This window comes from Lithobates pipiens, unplaced genomic scaffold, assembly GCF_037356315.1.
Source record: "Lithobates pipiens isolate NorthernLeopardFrog02 unplaced genomic scaffold, aLitPip1_a1.2 Scaffold_18, whole genome shotgun sequence".
Lineage (NCBI taxonomy): Eukaryota > Metazoa > Chordata > Amphibia > Anura > Ranidae > Lithobates > Lithobates pipiens.
In genome coordinates this window covers 239,418,740-239,444,455 of record NW_027507758.1, presented here as the reverse complement: position 1 = coordinate 239,444,455, position 25,716 = coordinate 239,418,740, and the positions used below count along the sequence as shown (strand labels likewise).

The 25,716-nt window shown below is 40.5% G+C and overlaps 1 protein-coding gene across 2 annotated transcripts; it reads left to right on the top strand.

Moving 5' to 3' along the window:
* The first annotated feature begins 4 nt into the window (after positions 1–4).
* Positions 5–22,279, top strand: ADAT2 (adenosine deaminase tRNA specific 2). 2 transcript variants are annotated; one of them, XM_077486712.1, is made up of 7 exons: positions 5–165; positions 2,925–3,031; positions 4,941–5,045; positions 11,589–11,739; positions 16,612–16,718; positions 20,566–20,638; positions 20,720–22,279. In XM_077486712.1, exons 2-7 carry the CDS (start codon positions 2,951–2,953, stop codon positions 20,749–20,751), a joined length of 549 nt encoding a protein of 182 aa, XP_077342838.1. In that variant the 5' UTR covers positions 5–165; positions 2,925–2,950; the 3' UTR covers positions 20,752–22,279. The 2 variants fall into 2 exon arrangements, with proteins under 2 accessions (XP_077342838.1, XP_077342837.1); XM_077486711.1 differs by having other exon boundaries at positions 5–207.
* The last annotated feature ends 3,437 nt before the right edge of the window (positions 22,280–25,716 follow it).

Below are 25,716 nucleotides of genomic sequence, written 5' to 3'. Positions count from 1 at the left end.
ATACTTTCTTCAGATATGTACGTATTGTATCACAATTCCAATATGGCAATCAGGATGACAAAGTATTTTCATTTTGTGTTTTTCAGAACGTAGAAAAAAAACATCGAGAACGAGACGTGGAACGCAGAGACAGGAAGTACAAGAGAGGCATGAGAGATACGGGAGGTATGGAAATAAACCTGGGGAGAGAAATAATCCATGGACGAGGTAGTAGTTGTTACATCCTGTATAAGAGAGCAGGGGATGATAAAGGGACCACATATGTGTCTGTATATAAATAGATATAAGCGATGCACCGATATTGGTATCACATGCAGCTTTAAAATCAGCTACTTCATAGTTGCCAACAGTCCCGATTGGGCCGGGACATTCACAGAATTCAGACCTATGTCCCAGTCTGAGCCTGTCCCAGGTAGAATCCTGGAAAATAGGCTTTGTTCCGAGCAGGGGCGGACTGGGCTGGGGGTCTGATCCCGCATTAAAAAGTCACACCCATTACCTGGTGTGAGCATGGTTGGCAAAAAGATGTCATCCCGGGCCGCCCATATAGGACTGGGTGAGGGAGAGAGGGATGCAAGAGAAAACTTCAACCAGCTACTGGTTAAGAAGGTGGGCTGCTCCGTGTCCCAGCCAACGAGTGCGCTGTCCATTCCAGCCCGTGTTGTGGCATGGAGCTGCTGTGGAAAGAAGTTGCAAGTGATTGAGATGAGGAAGAACACAATGAGGTTTATTTACTGACGGTAAATCCTCTGTGCACTACAAGTCACTTGGAATTGCAGTCGCTGTAGATCTGAGAGGAAGCTCTGCAGTTTTCTTCAGTCCAATAATGTGCAAGCAAAAAGGCATTTTTTTATTTTCCTTTGGGTAAATAAACCCCATAGTGTTATGGCTGTACAGTTCTAAAATCTCACTCTCTCTACAAAGAACAAAGGGGGTTATTTACTAAAGGAAAATCCACTGTGCACTGAAAGTGCAGTCACTGTAGACCCAAGGGGAACATGCAAGGAAAATAAATAACAGCATTTTAGCTTGCACATGATTGGATGATAAAATCAGCAGAGCTTCCCCTCAGATCTACAGCAACTGTACTTCCAAGTGCACTTACAGTGCATAGTGGATTTGCCTTTCAAAAATAATCCCCAAACTGTGTTATGGCCGAACTAAAAGGGGTGTACTTAGTAGGCAGCAGGGGCGATCACTTCACATGGAACCCAGATCACGATCTCTCTCCCTCCATCCCTTATTTTTTTCTTTCTCTCTCCGTCCATCCCTCTTTTTTCTTTCTCTCTCTCTCTCTCCCCCAACATCTTTCTTTCTTTCTTTCTTTCTCCCTTTATCTCTGGTTTTTTTCTTTCTCTCTGCCTCCCTCCATCCCTCTTTATCTTTCTTTTATTTTTCACTCTTTCCATCCCTCTTTCTTTCTCTCTCTTTCCTTATTTTTCGCTCGCTCTCTTTCTTTCCATTAATATTCTATTTTTTTTCTCTGCCTCCATATATTCTTTCTCTCTCCCTCCATCCCTCTTTTTTCCTCTCTCTCTCCCTCCATCGCTGTTTCTTTCTTTTCCTCTCACCCATTCTTTTTTTTTCTCTTGACCTCCCTCTATCCCTCCTTTCTCTCTCCCTCCTTCTTACTTTATTTTTCTCTTTTTTTCCCTCCCTCCATCTTTCTTTCTTTCCATCCCTCTTTTTTGCCTCTCTGCCTCCCTTTATGCTTTCTTCCTCTCTCCCTTCATCCCTCTCTCTGTTTTTCCCTCTCTCCCTCCCTCTCTCCAATAAGAATACATATTGGCCTGAACGGATAAAGAAATTAATTTTTTTACATATTTATTTTAACAAAAAGATGACTTTTTTTGTCTTTTTTTTCAAAATTGTTGCTGTCTTTTTAATTATAGCGCAAAAAATAAAAACCGCAGAGGTGATCAAATACCTCCCAAAGAAAGCTCTATTTGTGGGTAAAAATATTGCCAATTTTGTTTGGGTACAACGTTGCATAACCGCACAATTTTAGTTAGAGCGACGCAGTGCCATATTGCAAAAAGGGGCCTGGTCATTAAGGGCGAAAATCTTCCGGTATGTAAGTGGTTAAGACACACGCTCAATATTTAGCTCGATATTTAGCGTAATTCAAACCACGCCCATTTTTTTTCACTTCTACTAGACCATGCCTACAAGTGAATACCTTGCCCTAATTAAAATAGTCCCTAAATTCTTTTTGAGAATGTTGGTAACTATGTTACTTCAGCACAGCTTCAAAGCTGCAAAAGTGCGATTTGGACCTCCCAATTTTATTGTCAATGCAAGTCTCAATTAAATCGAAAAAGTATGTAAATACTGTGTAAATCCATCTGACAGCTTTTACGATCTATTCTGGGTTACTTCAATTTAGTGATATAATTGAAGCTGGCTCCACTTGAGATGTGAAAATTCTTTAGACCTTCCCTTTTCTGCACTGCCAGGACCCACTGGGGTTGATTTACTAAAACTGGAGAGTGCAAAATCTGGTGCAGCTCTGCATAATGACCAATCAGTTTCTAATTGCAGCTTGTTCAATTAAGCTTTTACAGGCTGGATTCACACCTATGCATTTTTTGTGCTTTTTGCATTTTGCAGATTTGTTCTACAAAACGTGTTCCATAGGAAACCATGTTAAACATACTGTAGTGCAAATCTCCAAAATGCAAAAAGCACTAAAACTGCATAGGTGTGAATCCAGCCTAAAATCTGATCGGTTGCTTTGCAGAACTGCACCAGATTTCGCACGCATCGGTTTTAGTAAATTTATCCCTTTATGTTTAAAAATTATTTGCTCAGTGGTTAGAAGTGGATCTTGAAAACAATGGAAATGCTTACCTGTGGTTTTTAACATTATATGGGATGTTTTTGCATCAGAACATACAATTGTTATTTTTCTTATATGTTTTCAGTGGTATTGCTGTGAAAAGAAGTCCAGATGGATACAACCCAATATTTGGAGGAGCCACCCGAGATAACCGAAGAGATGAAAAGTTGGATGGAGAAGGCTTTTCAGATGGTAGGAACAACTACAAAAGGCAATATAATACCTCTCTATTTAACACTCACTTACTTTATTCAGATTTGCTATGCCTATAATGTTTCTTCTGTGTTCATACATGGGCCATTTTATCATATTGTCTTTGTTTACCGTGACTATAATGCACAATCACTGGCTACTTTCCTGTGCCTGATGTATTATCTCATCTTTTCCCAGTATTGGCAAGCTCTTTTTTTGCCTACAGATTAACCATCATTCTTCATGGCATTGATTCAATAAACAGGGAAATGGCGCTGCTGAAAAATATTATGATAACCCCTTTACTCCAAGAGGGATAACATACAAAAGTGGGTAAATAAAAATCTAAATTCCAAACACATGTGAAGTGTAATACACTAAGCAGTGTAAAAAGGCTTCTAAAAAATTAGGTAGCTTTTCTACAGGAAAAAACATAAATCAAACAAATTATTAAGAATCATCAAATAATAAGTGAATCCTTAATTACAATATAGAGTGTCCAAGATAGTTGTTTAATAAAAAAAATCTGTGAGTAACCGATTTAAAGGATTATATATAAAACATATAGGACACTATAGAGAAACAAGTCCATATAGCAGTGAACAAAATTCTTTTCAATGTCCCATGTGCATATTTCCATAAAAGTGCTGTTGTGCTAGTATCTAAAAAATGACAACTTTATGTCCTCTACCAAATCTACCTTTTGGCCCATGCTGACTGAATAGCATCAACATTATGCCATCAGCCTGAACCAATGACACGCAGCAGGATAGATCCATGGATTCATTTTGTGTGCCAAATTTTAACCTAAACCACGCCTTTTTGAAGAAAAAGCAGAAATTTATCAGAGAAACTGTGTTTTACTGGATCATGGCCACTTTGATTCAGTCATGGCTGACAGGAATGAAACTAAGCTGCTGTTGTGCATCCTGCTCAAAGTTGGTTTGCTGTACTTTTAAAGAAAAGACACATGTCTGTGTATTACTGTGTGTATTGTGTTTTTTTTTTTTTTTTTGGTTTTCTTGTCACCTTACTGGTCATTCTCTACTACTTTAAGTATTTTTATTCACAGATCTGCCACTTACTGGGTTTCTTTTCTCATCTTCTGAAAACTCTAGATTTCTAGTATATGTCCAAATGGGCGGAGATAATGCAACAACTACATATAGCACTGTTAGTAAAGTTTGCTTAGATCACACATCTTCCCATTCTGATATGTGGTCAGGCAACTAAACATATTGATCATAGCGGCATGTTCTATCTATTGAGTTGGAACTACATAACTTGGCATTGGTTCTATGAGGTAGCAAGCAGGTATGCTTATTAATATGGCCAATGAGCATGTTGAAGAGAACGGTTTGCAATTAACTTAACTATTTGTACCCAAGTACAATAAAGAGAACCCATGAGCAAACCTTGGTTTGTAAGCTGGACCCAGGTCTATATACCTGCCACGTCTACTGTAGGTAACTGTTCACATATTCTGTTTAAATTTAGATGCCTGGAAATCCTAAAATCTCAGGATAAAGAGCTTCTTTTTATTTTCTCCAGACATGTAGTGATTATTTTTATGTTTCCATGGCTACAGCAAATTGAGAGTTGGGTTGCTCAGTTTAAAGCTAGGGCAAGGTGTAAAAAATAACAAACGGCACCAGATCTCATACATATCATTGTTGGGTCAGCTCAGAGACACATAAGAAAAAGACAGTCACCGATGACATGTACTTTAAAATGGTGGCACGGATTTCATTGAGGTTTACAAAGAAGCAATTAGATATGTGAAGAATACATTTTTCTTTTTTTTTTTTTAAATGCACGTTCTTGTGATTATTAATGGCAGTTTCATAGGGAGAGTATGGGGGGTTTACCTGTCTTAAATACAGTGTCATTTACACATTTTCTGTTTTAGGCCCAAGATGCTTTGGAAAATGGTGAGGTCCCTGTTGGATGTCTCATGGTATATGGCAATCAGATTGTAGGACAAGGAAGAAATGAAGTTAATGAAACAAAGAATGTAAGTTAAGATGCCGTTGATTGTAAATATATGTTTTTACAACATAATATTGTGGGTTTCTTCTGAATGGCTATAATATTATGTTGGACAGCCTAAAGAAAAACTGTTGCCCAGATTTTAACAAAACTCTTCCAATAAGAATATATGTGCACTTAAAGTAGTTCTAAAGTCCATACACATGGTCGGTTTTCCGATGGAAAATGTGCGATCGGATCATGTCAGAAAATCTGATTGTGTGGGGGCTCTATCTGACTTTTTCCGTCGGAATTTCCAACTGAAAAAGTTTGAGAGCTGGATCTAAAACTTTCTGACAACAAAATCCGATCTGACTTTTTACGATTGTGTGTAGAGAATTCTGACGCACAAAGTGCCACGCATGCTCAGAAAAAATTTGGAGACAAAAGCTATTGGCTTCTGGCCTCTACGTAGTCCCGGCTTATGTTTTGTATGTCACCTCATCAGAACGATCGGATTTTCCGGCAACTTTGTGCGACCGTGTGTATGCAACACAAGTTTCGGCCAAAATCCGTCTGGAAAAAAATCAGACGGATTTTGTGGTCGCAATGTTCGACCGTGTGTATGGGGCTTAACAGTTTACCTTAGTGCATTTCTTGCATTAAGGTAAAAAGCTCCCCAATAACTGTTCCCCCCCCAATACTTATCTGAGTCCTGTCAGCAATCCATCGCTGTCTCACGGGAGACACAGGCAGCAGCAGAAGTCATAGGCTCCTGATATTGTGAGAAGGAAGTGGGGGGTGTGCCTATGGACATGCACCTTTTTCTATGTGTTAGTCCATTCAAAGGAATGAGCTAACCTAATACAATGCTGCCCTAATACAATGCATATTAATGTGTAGTTTAATGCACATGTGGTTCCACACCACAGATGTGTAAACCCAGCATAAGTGAGAGAACAGGGTGGAAACTTCTGTACTGCATAGATTAAAGGGAGATTTGGAAGGTGCTGCTGAGCTGTGTAAAGGAAGAACCTGCTTCCCAGCTGAGAGGGAGGTTGGGTGATGAAATAAATAAAAGAGGGGCTCTAGACCTGTGGAGGAGGTTGGCTTAGTGCCGCTGGTCTAGGAGAGAGATCAAGGTGCTTCTGAGTTTTCTGATGATCGTGCAGACTATGTAGAGTAAGGGCCCATTAGCTTCTCCTCAGTGTGGTGCGTTATGGGTATGTGCACATTACATGCATTAGGAAATGACAGCCAAATGCATTAACCCAATGCAAATCCAACACATGTATTACAGCACACCACAACACACATTATACTAGCTGGGTAGGGCTGAATGGAGCCCCTTACAGCTAAGGTGTGATTTAAATACAGGAAATACAGGATGATAATAATGTAGCAATAATATGAGGAATGCAGTTTGAGCAAAATATTAAGGGCTTACATTTACAGAGCGTAATCTGTTTCTGAGTACCAGACATGTAGTTTACCTACTAAAATGTGTCATGTCATTTATTTGTACAGTGCAATGTAGTTTGCAAAATTGTCTTTAACACTTATTCAGACTGCGTTCCCCCCCCCCCCCCCTCACTCCTGTTATTTTAATTTTAATTTTTTATGTATATGTAAATAGAAATTGCAGTACATGCAGAAAATGTAGCTATTTGCTGATTAGTTTAGTTCAATAATACTCAATATAAGGCCCCTTTTGGATGGAGCGAATCTGTCCAAGCGGAGTCCGCCTGCTCAGCAAGGGATCTCTCTGCTGATCCCAAATGAGCAGGCAGGTGACAGGTCCGCTACGTAGAGCAGACATGGACACAGTCTGCTCCCCTCTATGGGGCTGTCGGATGGAAACATACTGCATGTTTCTATCTGATTGTCATCCGATACACTGAACGGATGTTGAACGTATTTCTATACATCTATATTTAGTGGTTTTTATCAGATCGGATGCCTGGCGGGTGTCTGCTGACATCCACCGCCCCATAGAGAACAATGGGTGGTCCAATCGGGTCCGCTGGTGTGAAAGGGGCCTAAGTGTTGAAGCTAGTTTTGATACAAAAATGTGCAATAGGGTTGATATCCCTGGAGGTGTCTGTAACATGGATCGTGATTTTGCATTGCTGGAAGATTGATCAAAGGAGTGGAGACTGCAGTTCAATGTTTCCAAATGTAAAATAATGCACCTAGAGAAAAATAACCCCTTGAGAGTGTACAACATTATGGGTACAGTGTTGGCCAACACTACAGAAGAAACCTATTTGGGGGTACTTATTTCGGATGATTGCAAAATGAGCAAAAAGTGTGACCATGCAGTGGGAAAAACACATAGAATATTACAACGCATCACTAGAAGGATCACCAGCAGGAGAAGGAGGTTCTGATTCCTTTATATGCAGTGCCTTGAAAAAGTATTCATACCCCTTGAAATATTCCACATTTTGTCATGTTACAACCAAAAACATAAATGTATTTTATTGGAATTTTATGTGATAGACCAACACAAAGTGGTACATAATTGTGAATTGGAAGAAAAATGATAAATGGTTTTCAAAATGTTTTACAAATAAATATGTGAAAAGTGTGGTGTGCATTTGTATTCAGCCCCCGAGTCAGTACATTGTAGAACCACCTTTCACTGCAATTACAGCTGCAAGTAATTTTGGGGATGTCTCTACCAGCTTTGCACATCTAGAGAGTGACATTCTCCTGTAAAATAGCTCAAGCTCTGTCAGGTTGGACGGAGAGCGTCTGTGAACAGCAATTTTCAAGTCTTACCACAGATTGTCAATTGGATTTAGGTCTGAACTCTTTTGCAGGTTTTCTTCAAAGACTGCCATGTATTTGGCTCCATCCATCTTTCCATCAACTCTAACCAGCTTCCCTGCCCCTGCTGAAGAAAAGCATCCCCACAACATGATGCTGCCACCACCATGTTTCATGGGGATGGTGTGTTTAGGGTGATGTTCAGTGTTAGTTTGCTGTGTCCCCCACATGGCTTCTCACAAACTGCAAACGGGACTACTTATATCTTTCTTTTATCAATGGCTTTCTTGCCACTCTTCCATAAAGGCCAGATTTGTGGAGTGCACGACTAATAGTTGTCCTGTGGACAGATAAGCTGTGGATCTCTGAAGCTCCTCCAGAGAGCACCATGAGCTGCTTGGCTGCTTCTCTGATTAATGCTCTCCTTGCCTGGCCTGTTAGTTTAGGTGGACAGCCATGTCTTGGTAGGTTTGCAGTTGTGCCATACTCTTTCCATTTTTGGATGATGGATTGAACATTACTCTGTGAGATGTTCAAAGCTTGGAATATCTTTTTAAAACCTAACCCTGCTTTAAACTTCTCCACAACTTTATCCCTGACCTTTCTGGTGTGTCCCTTGGCCTTCATGATCCTCTTTGTTCACTAAGGTTCTCCAACAAACCTCTAAGGGCTTCACAGAACAGCCGTATTTATACTGAGATTCTACTTACTAGCTAGAAGATTTCTGAAGGCAATTGATTCCACTAGATTTTAGTTAGGGTATCAAGGTAAAGGGGGCTGAATACAAATGCACGCCACACTTTTCTGATATTTATTTGTTAAAGGTTTTGAAAACCATTTATCATTTTTCTTCTACTTCACAATTATGTGCGACTTTGTGTTGGTCCCTCACATAAAATCCCAATAAAATACATTTAGTTTTTGGTTGTAAAATGACAAAATGTGGAAAATGTCAAGGCATATGAATACTTTTTCAAGGCACTGTATAATATATTAATGCAATTAAACAAAATGAATCTCATAGTGACTGCATGTACCATCATGTAGTACATTTATTGAAAGTTTTTTTATGATGTGAGTTCAGTGACACTTTATAGTGTCACTTAACCCAGGACCATGCATTCACTATATCTGGTCTCCCACAGTACACAGAACTTGGAAATTCCATTATTTTAGTAAATATAAGCTGCTAAATAACTTTCCTCATCAGCAGTATATAGCTTGTAGGAAGAGTTTTCATACTACACGGAGCTGTCCTATCAGGATCCAGAACCCCTGACCCTCTTTCTGGACAGTGCTGATGGGCCCTGTGTGGATCACATGCACTCTCCAAAAAACAAAAAAAACTCCCTAGCAATACACACCTAACTGAGCATGTACAGCCGGACTCCAAAGGCTCTGTTTTATCCGGACATGCTTTGGAGTCAGTGGAAGACGAGGAGGATCTGTGCATACAGGATCAAGCAGACTTTTTACACAATACAGAGAATTAACCCCTTAGGTTCCACAGTGATTATAACAAGTGTGCTTTACTGCATATACACACAGATTTTACTGTTGTGGGTTTAATAACACTTTAAGGCCTGGTTCACGCTTAGCCCTTGTACACATGGTCGGACATTCCGACAACCAAATCCGTCGGATTTTGTCCGAAACTGGTGTTGCATACACACGGTCGGACAAAGTTGTCGGAAAATCAGATTGTTCAGAACGTGATGACGTTATTTCGTTACAACGGGACTACGTTCAGGCTAGTAACCAATAGCTTTGGTCTAGGAATTTGATCTGAGCATGCGTGGCACTTTGTCTAATCGGAATTCTCTACAAACGATCAGACAAAGTCCGATTGGATCATGTTGTCGGAAAATTTTATAGCCCAGCTCTAAAACTTTGTCCGATGGACAGTCCGATGGAGCCCACACACGGTCGGATTATCCGACAACACGGTCCGATCGGACATTTTCCGTCAGAATGTCCAGCCGTGTTTACAAGGGCTAATGCATTTTTTAGTGCATTTTCAGTTTTGCAGAAACACACTACAGTCCATTTAATCTGGTTTCCTATGAATGTATTTCACATCTATGGATTTTATGGAAAGGGCCAGGGACATTATGCAGACAAATACACAACTCCTAATAGAAAACAAAAAGCAGGGTTTGCAAATTCAATACATGTGGTTACTGTGGGCTCTGGTGGTTCAAAACATACTTTTCTCCCTCGGAATTAATTTGGTTGTAAACCTCAGACAGGACATATGAACAAAGCGTATCCCTTTACATATTTATCTCAAGTTAGAGCACTAAGTGTAGTTTCTGTCCATTGCCTCCTTCCACTGCTATAAGCATGAGTCACGTCTAACAAGTTTTCCTGACACCAAGAGAAAAAAGGTGACAGGGGAGGGAGTTCCAGCTGAATGACAGCCTCAGCTCTGTTTCTGTGTGCTGTTTGAAGAGGGCGTGTGCCTTTTCTCCAATCAGCTTTCAGAGCTCTTCTTACTGATGTAACTTCAGCTGTCTGCCCCTACTTTTCAGAGCTGAGAAATCCTGTGTAAATTCTGCTCTTTGAATGGATGTACTGGAATGACGACTACAGATAAACATGTACAACTTATGTAGGGGGATTTGTTTCACCTGGGTATATGGAAGGGTTTACAACCACTTTAAGTTACTCTTCCCATTTAAATGTCTTCTTTCCTGGGAATTGAGTAAAATAACTGCCAAATATGAATTATTCAACTTTTTTACAACACAACATTGCATATCCTGCCCCCATAGACCCAGTTTTCACCCGTTGGGTGCTGCCATCTGTACTCATATAGTTGTAGCCATGTTTTTTTGTCACACCTTCCATATCAAAGGTACCTCTGCTCTTTTTGGTGCAGTGATTGCTTTCAGCACATATCAGGAGTCGGAGAGGGCTTAGCTGCTGATTTTTGACAGCATTTCAAAATCTGAACACCAGCAGTGCTATTTAGTCTGCTTAGACTTTGCATTTTAGGAAAATGACATTTAATGCAGCTGATGGAGTGGATTATACTGAAGGTACCATTATGTTTAGTTGACTGGGAAATGGAAAGGTTCACCTTAAGAATATAGTGAAACAGATTATCAGCTGATTTTAGCTTTTTTTGTAAATTCACATACAACTTTCAACAACACCCCTATTTGCTCCTTTAGTTTACATAGTAATTCTTCATTTTCTCTAATAGCTCAAATATACATTACAGTCATTTATGAAAATTGGTAACCATGCCAACCAGATATTTGTTTAATGTTCTACATTGCTCGAGAAGATGACAGAATCTGTTTGGTTGCTATGGAAATGCCAACTATTTCTATGCTTTCTTTTCTGTTTCCCGTTATATCTGAAGTAGGTATGCTTGACTCACACATTCAGATTTAATATGCAGTGTAAAGTGCAGTAACCTTTAGCATCAAATCAGATTTCACTTGCATGGAATATGATCAGCAATTGGTTGCTATGGATTACTGTTAGTATGCACATTTTTTCTTTTGCTTGATAAAATGCCCAATTGTCTTAGCTTAAGTAATGGTAATATACAGTTACCCAAAGCAGCCCATCAAGATTACAGCAGTTCGTTAGTAGAGTAATGAAAGTAAAATTCTGTTTATTTGCTATGGGTTTTGGAACCTGCATTCAATTCTCAAAGGTCACCATATTTATTATGTGTAGTTGGGTTGGGTTGATGTACTTGATTACAGGGTTATTTCCATTGGTAAATTTGCCAGCATTGAAAGCTCAGGGAAAATAATGTGTTTCTGATTTAAAACGTCTTAATTATCCTTCTCTGTTACAGGCTACACGCCATGCAGAAATGGTGGCGGTTGATCAGGTTCTGGACTGGTGCAGGAAGAATGACAAGAATTCTGCACAGGTTTTTGAAAACACAATTTTATATGTGACAGTTGAACCATGCATCATGTGTGCTGGGGCTCTGCGTCTACTCAGTATCCTTCTCATTTAACTGGTATGTCCTATGTAATGAGATATAAATGGCATGCATAAGAAGCAAAACAAGTGCGCTGTGCTTATGTACTGAATGATTAAGTGATAAGGCTTTTTGTAATCTTCTTAACTCCTTAATCTGTCTACTAGTAATGACAGAATTAGTACATGAAACTTATTACAGAGCATTAGCAGTCAGAACTAACCAGTGCAGAAATATTCACAGAACTAAGGGAACGCAAAATGTGGGGCAGCTGTTTATAGTAGCCAATCAGGTTCTAACTTCAGCTTGTTCCCCTAATAAACCTGGCTGATCCTGCCTGGCTATGCCCCGACACTGTGGTCAGTTTACGTGCCTCCGTCAGCCGCAGCTCTGCTCTCTGCTTTCCTCTGTCCTCTCCCCCCTCCCCTGACCACCTGTTAGCTCCATTCACTCCCCAGCCCTCCCCTCCTGCTGCTGTCATAATACAATAACCTTGGTACAATCCTCTCTGCTATATGAAATAATGTCCACATATAGCAGGATCGAGAGAAGCGGACGGTCACGTGAGCGCTGATTGGCACTGTGAAATGAGGTACACAGCAGCATTTTTATTTTGGGAAAAAAAAAAAAACATGCACTGGGGACATTATTTCATATAGCAGAGGGGATTGTAGCAAGGTTATTGAGTGGTTTAACAGCCACTTTAACCTCCCTGGCATTATGATTATGTCAGATGTTTAAATGTTTTGCATGGAAATTTGGCGCTTTATATTGTAGGCCTGTAATTCTTAGGAATAACACACTTAAATCTGTCCAAACAAGAGTCTAGTAGACATCCCGGGTATGATAAAGTTTGAAACACTAAATCATAAAATATAATAATTATAACAAATAATATTATAATAAAATGTATTCAATAATGTAATCAAATCAAAAACACTGAAATTTGCTCAGTTGCAGAATTTTCGCTGTCATTACTTTCAGTGTTTGATGATGAATTTCCCCACAAATTACTATCTCTCTCTCTCAATTCTGCAAGTGATTCTAATTTATTATAGCTGTTTATTAGCTGGTCTAAAACCACTATTGATGTAAAGGGACACTTTCTAGTTGCTATGGACAATCTCCAGTTTCCAGGCAGAAAGAACAGTATATATAATATAAAACTGCATGCAGGGCATTGGACAAGCCACTAGAGACAAAAGGGAAGAGAAATAATTTGATACAGTAATGTAATCTGTAAGATTACAGTGTACTGTGTGCATTGTGCGTTTTTGAATTTGGCACAGTGCTGTGTCCCTGTGCGCCGTGACGCTCACAGGGAAAGGAGCTTGGCGCTGTGATAGATCGAGCACAGACACGGCTCGCACACACAGCGGGAGGACATCGCAGGATCCTGGGGACAAGGTAAGTAACTTTGCCTGCAGTATGATCCCAAGTGTGGCTCGGGATTACCGCTTTTGGTACTGAAAATTGACCCAGAGCCAGACTCGGGTATACCGCCAGGGAGGTTAAGCTTTGAAAAAAAAAAAAACACGAAAGCCGATTGGTACATTTGTACATTGCAAGTTTCTTTTGCTATTGCAGGTATGAAAGTGGGCATCCACACAAATTATTTTTCTCCCCTCAAACCTCTCCCCCCCCACCCCCCCCCTCAACCACATGAAAATGTACTTGCTCTACTATTCCCTGCCCCCGGTGCCTCCTTGAATATACACGACACTCATCTCACTTATTCATAGTAGATGGCAGAGAAGGGTGGACTAAGCAGCATGTCATCAGAGGCGGCTTCCCGAATCTGAAGAGATAGCGGCCTCCTGATGGCGCTATGGAATAAAAATGTCAATTTCTCACGAACTGCTATATTACTGTATGTCCACCTCAAACAGCAACTTTTTATGCTGTTCCTGATACAAACCACCATTAGGCTCAATGCACCCTGGAGCTCAAAAAAGCTTTTTCTGGATGTCAGATTGCTGGCAGAAAACGCTGGTTGAAAAACAAGTTTTAACAGCGTTTTGTACTAGCGTTTATGTGCGTTCTTTAGCGTTTATGGGCGTTTTTAATAAAAATGTACAGAAGACACTCCAAAAATCCCACAATGTCTTCCCAAACTCCCACAATGCATTGAAAAAAATAGAACCCCGAGCGATAAGTAATGCACTTTTATGGGCGTTTGGCAGTTTTTAGCGTTCTTTGTGGTCACAAAAACGGCACTTTGAACGCAATTTTATAGCATTCAGAGAACAGCCCATAAACTCCACTACTGATAAAAGCTAAAAAACGTGGGACACGTGGACACATAGGATAACAGAGTGAAGTTTATGGGCTGTTAAAAAAAAAATGCCCAAACTCCAAAAAAATTCATTTTATGAGCTCCAGTGTGCATGGAGCCTAAACATCAGTCAGAAGCTACCAATATTGTTAGGAACAAAAATCTGTCGCCTAGTAATTGTAAAATGACTTTCACATACAAAATACCACAAAATCAATAGTGTATAGTACATAAAAACTGATGGTCTACAAGATTAACAAGCCCATCACTGCGCCAGGAAAAATAAATGAAAATAAAGAAAGCTGCCACTTTAAATAAAACAAATGTAAAACGTATTTACCCTATACCTTTAAAGTAAATACTCTTAAATGTTTAACGGCAATCTAAATGCATCTTTTGAAATGCCTACAACAGGAAGTAGCAGCTTTGCAGGGACTAAAGATAATGAAAGAAGCTGCTTTTATTTATTTATTTTATTTTTTTTAAATCTGCACACTGCTTATTGTTAATAGGGACCCCCTTATCTGGAACATAGGAAGTTTTTAAGGTGAACTAATGCCTAATACACGCGATCAGACAATCCGGTGGAAAAGTCCAGCGGACTCCAGTCCGCTGGACAATCCGCCCGTGTGTAGGCTCCGGCTGACTTTTTTTTTACCCAAAAGTCCGGCAGACTAAAAAAGTAATTTTGCACTCCAATCTGTCCGCCGGACTCGCATTTCAGCGGACAGTATGGCCATGTGTGTGCCAGTCCGCCGTACTTTTGAAATGAATGGACTTTTCCCGCCCGGAGAAAAGTCCGCTCATTTTGAGCATGTCTCAAGGTAGCCAGGGCCAGCGAAGGAGGCGTCGCTGGCCCCGTCACCTGGTATGGACTTAAAGGGCAATCCCTACACCAAAAAATCAGCGTGGGGGTCCCCCTCTAGGTCCATATCAGACCCTTATCCGAGCACGCTACCCGGACGGCCAGGAAAGGGGGTGGGGATGAGCGAGCCCCCCCCCCCCCCCCCGAGCTGTACCAGCCCGTGTGCCCTCAACATGGGGGGTGCCTTGGGGAAGGGAGGCCTTGTCCTCATGTTGATGAGGACAAGGGCCTCTTCCCGACAACCCTGGCCGTTGGTTGTCGGGGTCTATGGGCAGGGGGCTTATTGGAATCCGTAAGCCCCCTTTAATAGGGGGCCCCCGGATCCCGGCCCCCCACCCTATGTGAATGAGTATGGGGTACAATGTACCCCTACTCATTCACCTGTAAAAAAAAGTAAAAAAAAAAAACACAACACACAAGGGTTAAAATAGTTTATTGCACAGCTCCGGGGGTCTTCTTCCGTCTTCGGGGGTCTTCTCGCCGGACTCCTCCGACATGACATGACGCCATATTCACGATTGGCTATCGTTGGATGATTTAACCCTGTGTTGATTGATGTTTGCCAAACATGAGAGGGCAAGGCATCATCATTTGGTGAGTGCGTTTCTAAAGGAGAGGGGAATCACTAAATGCATGTGGTCTGGTGGAAGATTTGGAGGATAATTCTATTATACTTCATTTGGAGCCATTTTGGCCTATTTATGGACTGTTTAATCACAGACTATTATTGCAGTCACTGTTATAGTGACTAACACTTGTCACTGGGTGTTCATTGTACAGTACATTATTTAGACACTAGCGCCAGTATGTACTTTAAGGTAAAAAGGTAAATACGTTTTATAAATGTATTTATAATGTATTTGTGAGCTAAAAACTTTGGTGAATTGAAAAAAAAAATTTGATAAACTGGCAAATAGTACACAGGAATTAAAACATTGCATATGTTAGTCTTTTGTAACTTTGTGTTTTTTAGTGATGCCCCTTGCATTTTGGGTGCTCACTCTGCATCTATTTTACTGAAAACAAAAGTAAAACAAAAATGTTTACATTTGCAAAATCAATAAATATCAAGTCATTGTAAAGCTAGCTACACAATATAAGAAAAATGGACAAACAATTCCGTATTCGGACAAGATCGCTCGATGTTCGCACAATGTGTATACAACTTTCGTCATCTGATTCGGACCTTCCAAACAAAAATTTCCATAAATTTCCACCAATTTTTTCTAGTACGCAAACAAAACTAATGATATGAAAGACTGCGCCTGATCGAGAAACTGCGTACAACCCTGAAGGACGTCAAGAAAATAAACACAAAGGAATATTTGTAAGCATAATAGCAATTAAAAAGATATGAACAATGATTTTGACCCCCCCCCCCCCTCGACAGTGAGAGAATGAATAATCTGAAACACTGACAGTATGGCACTGAAAGGCGTGGCTATAAGGGTTACACGTACATTACATGAATTTCTCATCCACACTACAATTTTTTTATGGCAATACGAAAAATGCCTTCTTTGTAAGAGAATTTTCGCACAATTAGCACTCTCGGGTTCGACCTGGTGCGAACAATCGAAGAAAACGGGACGATCGTTTATCTGATTTCTTATAGTGTGTGCCCAGCTTTAGGCTTCAATGGGATACCTGGCAAGAGCATGCCCTAAGTATATATTTTTTTGGAGCCATTTTCTGTGTATGCACTCTAATGCCATAAAATATTTAGTTTTCCTTCCTTAACAAAGAATTAGGAATTCCATTGGTGGTATACGGTTGCCACAATGAACGATTTGGTGGATGTGGGTCAGTTCTGAATGTGGCTGCAGATGACATTCCAGCTACAGGGGCACAATTTCAGGTACCAGAAAAAAAACAAATTTCAACTGTTATAAATTACATTTTGAGTTTAACCAAAACCATCTAATTTAACCTGGGTTCACACGCTGCGATCCCTGCACGTTTCCCGCACCGCATTGCAATCACAGTACATTTGTGATCTGATTGCAGGTGTCAAAACAAAGTTAACCCCAAAGGGATTGCAAATGTAGTGTGTTCTGCCTGAACTGGATCACATGGTACAAAACGACCATGCAATGTGGTTGCAGTGCAGCTCCAAAAAAGGTGCCTGCACGTCTTTGATGCCATTTAAGGCCACTCAAAATGATGATTTATCGTGTGAACCAGGTCTTACTTGAATTAAAAAGGATACAAAGCTCATGTACAAGTGGTCAAGAAATGATCTTTTACATGGTCAAAAAAAAACAACACAAAAAGCATAGTAAAAGTCATTCTGTGATGTTATAATAATGTGATCACCACCAAGAATAGCCATGCATAAGAGAGCTGGAAAGTTGTCAAGGATTTTAATGGCAAGGCTATGAGTTTTCTTAAACTGGGAGTTCCACCTTAGTTTTTTGTTTTTAAATAACCCCCATGATGATCGCACCTAATGCTATTCATTATGGAAAGTGTATGAAATGTAACTATTATAAATCATGATCTTTAAAATAAACTCACTTTGTAGTCCCCAAGGAGAACGGTCCCATTTTTAGTTTTGGCATCTGAAGCCCACTCGCTCCTTCTTCCGGTATACGGTGCTTCTGGCTACCCAGTATGCATGACATACACAGGAAGCGGAGAATTAAGCTTACATAGAAGGTATTTGCATTGCTGAAAAAAAATGCCTGGAATCACGCTTTAATGTGAAATCTTGAGTGTTTCCAAAAGTAAACTGAACTTCAGACAGGCAAAATGGGGGTTGAACTGATTATAACATGCAATTACAGATAATGCAAACATCTAATAGATATATAGACAGGTTGAAAAGAGTAATTGTAACGCTCTTAAAAAAAAAACAAAGGCTTTGTGGGCATAACATGAGGCAGTAATTATAAAAATATGTCTTTATTACAAAAACATTAAAATTACATAAATGTGACAAAAAAACAACATCCCTTACTTGACAAGGTCAACAGATACCCAATAGAACAGACATGGAGGCATGGATCCTTTCAATAAGTTGGTGAAAAGTCCATGAATTGTGCAGAAAGCGCTATGTGTATATATCAAGGGGTTAGTTAGGTCCAAGAACTCCTCTATGCTTTTTTCTGCTAAAAGGTAAAAAAAAAAAAAAAAAACACCTGCATGCAGCTTTTCCCTCTTATACTTGCCTGAGTCTGATCTTGATCCAGTGTTGTGCCCAAGAGCAGCCAGCTGGTCTCTCATTTGACAGAGAGGCAGCAGCACCATTGACTCCTGCTGCTGTCAATCGCAGTCAATGAACAAGGGGTGGGGCCAAGTCGTACTGTCTGTGTCAGTGGGCACACAGTGCATGGGTCGGGATCAAGCCCACATGAGTATTCTCATAGCAGGCAGTTTGTTATGGGGGCACTCGGCAGGGGGGAGGGGCCAGGACTGCCAGCAGGAGACCTGAAAAGAGGATCTGCACTGCAAAACCATTGCACAAAGCGGGTAAGTATAAATTAAAAAAAAAATAATAATTGGTTTACAATCACTGTAACCACAATTTGCTATGTTGTCTTACATACGCTCACTGGCCACTTTATTATTGGGTGCACCTGTTCAATCGCTTGGTAACACAACTTGCTAATCAGCCAATCACATGGCAGCAACTCAATGTATTTAGGCATGTAGATGTAGTGAGCACAACTTTCTGGAGTTCAAACCCAACATCAGAATGGGGATTTAAGTGACTTTTCATTTGGCATGGTTGTGCCATGCCAAATGGACTGAGTATTTAAAACACTGCTGATCTACTGGAATTTTCATACACAATCATCTCTAGGGTTTACAGAGAATGGTCTGAAAAGGAGAAAATATCCAGTGAGCGGCAGTTGTGCGCATGAAAATACCTTATCTATGTCAGAGGTGAATGGGCAGACTGGTTCGAGATGATCGAAAGACAACAGTAACTCAAATAACAAGCAAGGTATGCAGAGTACCATCTCTGAACATACAACACATCAAACCTTGACCACTTGTTACAACCAAGGTATACAGAATACCATCTCTGAATGCACAACACATCGAAGTTTTAAGCAGATGGGCTACAGCAGCAGAAGACCACACTGGGTGCCACACTTGTCAGCTAAGAAAAGGAAACCGAGGCTACAATTCGCACAGGCTCACCAAAAAATGGACAATAGAAGATTGGGAAAATGTTGCCTGGTCTGATGAGTCTCAATTTCAGCTGTGACATTCAGATGGTAGGGTCATAATTTGGCCTAAACAACATGAAAAGCATGGATCCATCCTGCCTTGTATCAACGGTTCAGGCTGGTGGTGGTGGTGTAATGATGTGGGGGATAGGCACACTTTGGGCCCTTTAGTACTAATTAGCATCATTTAAACACCACCGCCTACCTGAGTATTGTTGTTGGCCATGTCTATCCCTCCATGACTACAGTGTACCCATCTTCTGATGGCTACTTCCAGCAGGATAATGCACCATGTAACGAAGTTCAAATCATCTCAAATTGGTTTCTTGAATATGATAATGAGGTCACTGTACTCCAACGGCCTCCACAGTCACCAGATCTCAATCCAATAGGGCACCTTTGGGATGTGGTGTGATGCCATCATGTCAATATGGACCAAAATCTCTGAAGAATGTTTCCAACACCTTGTTGAATCTGTGCCACAAAGAATTAGGCTCCATGCACACTGGAGCTCATAAACTGCAGTTTATTGGAGTTTGGGCATTTTTTTTAAAAGCCCATAAACTCCACTCTATGTTATCCTATGTGTCCATGCAAACATGGACGTTTTCTAGCTTTAATGATCAGTGGAGTTTATGGGCTTTTTTCTGAACGCCAGAAATTTGCGTTCAAAGTGCCGTTTTTCACCACCAAAAAACGACAAACACCGATAAACGCTCATAAACACTTGTTAATTAGTGTTCGGCGTTCTATTTTTTTTCAATGCATTCTGTGAGTATGGAATTCACTGTGGGATTTTTGGAGTGTCCTCTGTGTATTTTTATTAAAAACGCTCAAATGCTAACGCTAGTACAAAACGCTGTTAAAAGCAGGTTTTTCAACCAGCGTTTTCTGCCAGCAATCTGGCATCCAGAAAAAGCTTTTTTGAGCTTCAGTGTGCATGGAGCCTTAAAGTGGTTGTAAACCCTTACAACACACTTTGACCTACAGGTAAGCCTAGATTAAGGCTTACCTGTAGGTCCAAGAAATATCTCCTAAACCTACACGGTTTAGGAGATATTTGCCGAAAGACAGGCACTGAGCGCACCGCGGTCAACGGCAATATGCCGCGAGTGGCGGCTTCCGTGCGCATGCACGGGAGTAACGTCATCGCGGCTTCGCTGAATGACAGCGGCGGAGCGGCGAGACCCACCGAGAAGATGGATGCGGCAGACTACAGGGGACAGCAGTGACTTCGCTGGCTCCTGTGTCAGGTAAGTGACACATAATGGACTACTAGTAGTCAGTTATGCTTTGCCTTTGCAGGGAATGAAAGAGGAAGTAAACTCATCAAGGTTCCTCTTTAAGGCAGTTCTGAAGCCAAAAGGGGTCCTAGGGGTCCTAGGTGTACCTAATAAAGTGTCCGGTGACTGTATATTTTTGATGTATTCAAAATGTCATCAATGTTGATTTCAGATACCTGTTTTTTTTTATATTCGCTTTTTTATTATACAATTTATCTTATCTATATTCACTTTTCAAAAACAGTGTATTAAAGGATACAGTGCTAAGAAAGCAGTGGAAATGCTGAAAAGCTTCTATAAGCAGGAAAACCCTAATGGTTAGTGTCTAATTTCTGTTTCAGTAGGCTAGTACATTAGATCGTTCCTGAATTTAAAATTTTTCTTGCTTTATCTTTCAGCACCAAAATCAAAAGTTCGCAAAAAAGAGTAACCATCAACTGAAGAAATATTAGTTGCTTTGTAGCTGCAATGCAGAATCGCACCACCAGTACAACTTTGTATTCTTGATGAGCAGAAGTGTATACGGTAATCTTATCTACCTCATTAGGAGCTACTGGACCAAGCTGCCTACTTGGCAGATTAACAAGTGTTTTTTGATTAGGAAAAAATCTGCCTACGGCCATTAAACTCATATTTTTTCATGTTTCTGATATAAAAGAACTTCATGTTTTTTTGTTTGTTTTTTTACATTATGTCTTGTACTTGTGTTTGAAAAGCCGAATTATATTCTGCGTATAAAGCAGACCAGAAGAGGTCAGCACAGCTACAAGCACACACAGTAGTACAGAGCAAACTTGTTCCTGGATGCTACACATTCCTATCCTCAAGTGAACCATGTAGTATGCTCTTACTGTTCAGCAATAGCAATATGTGTAAGGAAATATATCTGAAGAGAAATGTTGACTTTGTTCTGAAAATGTAAAATTAACTGTTACTGTAACCAATGGCTTCAAACTATATGTGTGTGTGTGTATGGAGTCTTTGACCTGGAACACACCTGGAAAGTAATATTAAGCTGTACGTAGATGGATCAAAATCCAGCCAGTTCATCAGGGACCAGTTGAATTTCGATCCCTCTATGGCCATTCCCACTTCCCATGAGTTGATCTTTCTGTTGAAAGGGAATGTTGAAACACTTTTGTTGATCAGCAGCTACACTCCCTGATCAATGTATTCTGACAGTGGAGATTGCCGCTGTCAGAATACAATGGCACAGGGAGGAAGATTTCCTCTACCCTTGTCAACTGGGTGGATAGTACAATCTGTTTAATATATATATTTTTTTTCAGTCTGAGTGGCTGAATGAAAAATCTATAGGCAGCCTTACACACGATCGGAATTTTGGTCCGAAAAAGCTCTGATGGTTTTCCTGACGGAATTCCGCTCAAGCTGTCTTGCATACACACAGTCACATCCAAATTCCGACCATCAAGAACGCAGTGGCGTACAACAGGTACGACGGGACTAGAAAAGGGAAGTTCAATACCCAGTAGCCAATAGCTTCCATCTCTTAGTTGAATCTGAGCATGCGTGAGTTTTTGCGCATCAGAATTGCATACACATGATCGGATTTTTTTTTTCCGTCTGAAAAATTGAGAACATGCTCTCAAATTTTTGCCGGCGGGAATTCGCCAAGCTAAATTCCGATGGAGCATTTTCCGATGAAAAGCTCTCATCGGTCTATTGCTTGCTGGAATTCCAATCGTGTGTATGCGGCATTAGAGGCCCTTGTCTGTGTAGATGTTTAGGGTTAGTGATGCAAGAATTTTTAGCCGGAGGGTGAGCATGACAGCCAGGCAACTAGCTTTTTCAGAAGTTTCAACCAAAATTGTACTGATCATATGTCTCCCCCCCCCCCCCCAAGAAATTTTTGTGCATGTGTATATTTTTATATGATTTGTATGCACAAAGAATTGCCTACAGTTTTTATGCTCTGTGGAATAAAATATTTCAATGTCTAGGTTTTTATTTACTTTAATTAGCTCAATGTTGAACATAAATGATTTTCTATTTAGCGATGCATGTATACATTTTCACTCATTTATTTTTCTCTTCTCTGCATTTTACTTTTGTACATCTTAGGTACAGTAAAACCTTGGATTGGGAGCATAATTCGTTCCAGAAACATGCTTGTAATCTAAAGCACTTGTATATCAAAGCAAAATTTCTCCATGAGAAATAATGGAAACTCAGATGATTCGTTCCACAACCATTTATTCATATAAAAATGATTACGGTAATACAAAATACAGTATAAAGTGTAATCATATTGCTACATTTAGAGGCACAAAGAATAAAAAGAACAGTGCCATCTAAGTGTAGAAGGATCGCAGTTTTAATGTAAAAAAAAGAAAGAAAGTGGAATGACACAATGTTAAAAACAATATCCCACGTTAAGTCTGGTGCTCATCTGTGTAAATCCACTGGTGTATACAGTGTGTGGCCAGAGGTCCGGGGACGCTGGTGGCCCCCAGCGCTTCCTGGCAACTCGGAGACACTGGGGAACTGCTGACGTCACTTATGGGTGCTCCGAAAAGCATGTTACGCCTGCCTCACCTGGCTGGGAGTGTCTGAGTTCTCCAGGAAGCGCTGGGAGCCGTCAGTGCCCCCAGACCTCTGGCCACATATTGTATACCCCAGTGGCTTTACATGGATGAGCACCAGACTCCTTAATGTGGAATATTGTTTAAGCACTTAAGGACCGCCGCATGGCAATGTACGTCAGCACAATGGCACCGACAGGCACAAGCATGTTCATGTACGTGTTTGCCTTCCAGCGGGTGGGGGGTCTGTTTTGCTTCAGGAGCGTTCCGGGATGAGGGGATGGCCGTTGGTTTCTGGCCATCCCCTCTCGATCGCTCCTGGCGAATGAGAAGCTTCCCCCGCCTGTGTAGTGTAAACACAGGCAGGGAGGAAGTGATGTCATTCTCCTCGGGGCGGTCTTTTTGACCGGACTGCGAGGAGAACACATAGTAAGTGCACCAAACACTACACTGACATGTAGGTACACAAATTACCCCCCGATTTATGTTCACCGCCAGGTTTTTATAGCGTTAGGTACCCCATATACTACCTAATAAAGATTGTAACCCCCCTGATTGCCCCTAGAGTTAACTCTTTCACCAGTGATCACCGTATAAGTGTTACGGGTGACTCTGGTTAGTTAGTTTGCTTTTTATAGCATCAGGGCACCCACCATTTATTACCCAATAAAGGTTTAACCCCCTGATCACCCGGCGGGTGATATCAATTAGGTTTTAGGGTCAGGGTCTGCGTCGCCCCAGGCAGCGCTAGGTTAGTGCCAGTACCGCTAACACCCTTGCGCAAAGCATACACCTCCCGTAGTGGTATAGTATCTGAACAGATCAAATCTATACTAGCGTCCCCAGCAGTTTAGTGTTCCACAAAACGCATTGTTAGCGGGATCAGCCTAGATACCTGCTAGCACCTGCGTTTTGCCCCTCCGCCCAGCCCACCCAAGTGCAGTATCGATCGATCACTGTCACTTACAAAACACTAAACACATAACTGCAGCGTTCGAGTCAGGCCTGATCCCTGCGATCGCTAACAGTTTTTTTGGCAGCGTTTTATATTTAAATCCTGAAGGCAGTGCTTGGTTTTCAGGGTCCTGTACATGGCTAGGCTCCCAAAAAGTCCCCCACATGTGGTATCCCCGTACTCGGGAGAAGCAGCAAAATTTATTTTGGGGTGTAATTTCACTTATGCCCATAGCATGTGTGAGCAATATACAATTTAGTGACAACTTTGTGCAAAAAAAAAAAAAAAAATTGTAATATTCCTGCAACTTGTGGCAAAATATAAAATATTTCATGGACTCAACATGCCTCTCAGTAAATATCTTGGGGTGTGTACTTTCCAAAATGGGGTCATTTGGTGGGCGGGGGGTTTGTGCTATTTGGCATTTTATTGCCTTCGAAACTGTGATAGGTAGTGAGCAGTGAAATCAAAAATTTGCACCCTTAGAAATCCTGAAGGCAGTGATTGGTTTTCAGGGTGCCGTACGCGGCTAGGCTCCCAAAAAGTCCCACACATGTGGCATCCCCGTACTCAGGAGAAGCAGCAGAATATATTTTGGGGTGCAATTCCACATATAACTGTGGCATGTGTGAGCAATATATAATTTAGTGACAACTTTTTGTAAACTTGTTTTTATTTTTTGTGTGTCATTCAATCACTTGGGACAAAAAAAAAATATTCAATGGGCTCAGCATGCCACTCAGCAATTTCCTTGGGGTGTCTACTTTCCAAAATGGGGTCATTTGGGGGGGGGGGGGGGGTTGTACTGCCCTGCCATTTTAGCACCTCAAGAAATGAGATATGCAGTCATAAATTAAAAGCTGTGTAAATTCCAGAAAATGTACTCTAGTTTGTAGATGCTATAACTTTTGCGCAAACCAATAAATATATACGCTTATTGACATTTTTTTTTACTAAAGACATGTGGCTGAATACATTTTGGCCTAAATGTATGACTAAAATTTAGTTTATTCGATTTTTCTTATAACAAAAAGTAGAAAATATCTTTTTTTATTTTAATTTTCAGTCTTTTTCCTTTTATATCGTAAAAAAGAAATATCGCAGAGGCAAGCAAATATCAAAAGAAAGCTCTATTTGTGGGAAGAAAAGGACGCAAATTTAGTTTAGGTACAACATTGCATGACCGCGCAATTACCAGTTAAAGCAGTGCAGTGCGAAATTGTAAAAAGACCTCTGGTCCTTAGGCTGACAATTGGTCCTGGGCTTAAGTGGTTAACATTGTGAGTGTCAGTCCACTTTTATTTACATTGAAACTGTGATCCTTCTACTGCTCATATATCAAGTTAAAATAAAATAAAAAATATATGTTTTTAAAATGTTGCTGCTTGTCTTGTAAAACGCTCAAATATCACATTACTCGCAAACCAAGGTTTTACTGTGTTAGGGATGTGTCATTATTGATATATAGGGTTTGCCCAGTTTAGGGCACACAAACAAACACAAAACTCAGGTTACTACTCACTCAGGTTGAACTGGATGGACTGGTGTCTTTATTCAACCTAACTAACTATGAAACTATGAAAACATTACCTAATTTAACCCTACACATGATCAGTTTAGAGTTAATAATGGGTCTAGAATTAATGCTCCCATTCCAGCATACACGGGGTTATGTGACATGTAGCATCATCAATATTTTTGTACATAGGTGCCCCTAATACTTGCATCTCTTTTTGTAAATGCGTACTGTGGAAGTTGGGTGGGTCTGAATTTTAAGTTTATGTTTGTAACTTATTTTTTTTACAATTTTTTTATTAACTTTTTGTGATGATTTTTTGGTGACTGTTTCTCCTTTAATGAGACGTCAGGGGTCTAAAAGACACCTGATGTTTCACCT

What these genes read in the sequence shown, in the direction of transcription:
- ADAT2 (XM_077486712.1), top strand. Translation starts at nt 2,951, where the DNA reads ATGGATACAACCCAATATTTGGAGGAGCCACCCGAGATAACCGAAGAG. An exon ending in TGGGGCTCTGCGTCTACTCA is followed by an intron (nt 11,740 to 16,611) that starts GTATCCTTCTCA and finishes ACAAAGAATTAG; the next exon opens with GAATTCCATTGGTGGTATAC. An exon ending in TAAGCAGGAAAACCCTAATG is followed by an intron (nt 20,639 to 20,719) that starts GTTAGTGTCTAA and finishes TTTATCTTTCAG; the next exon opens with CACCAAAATCAAAAGTTCGC.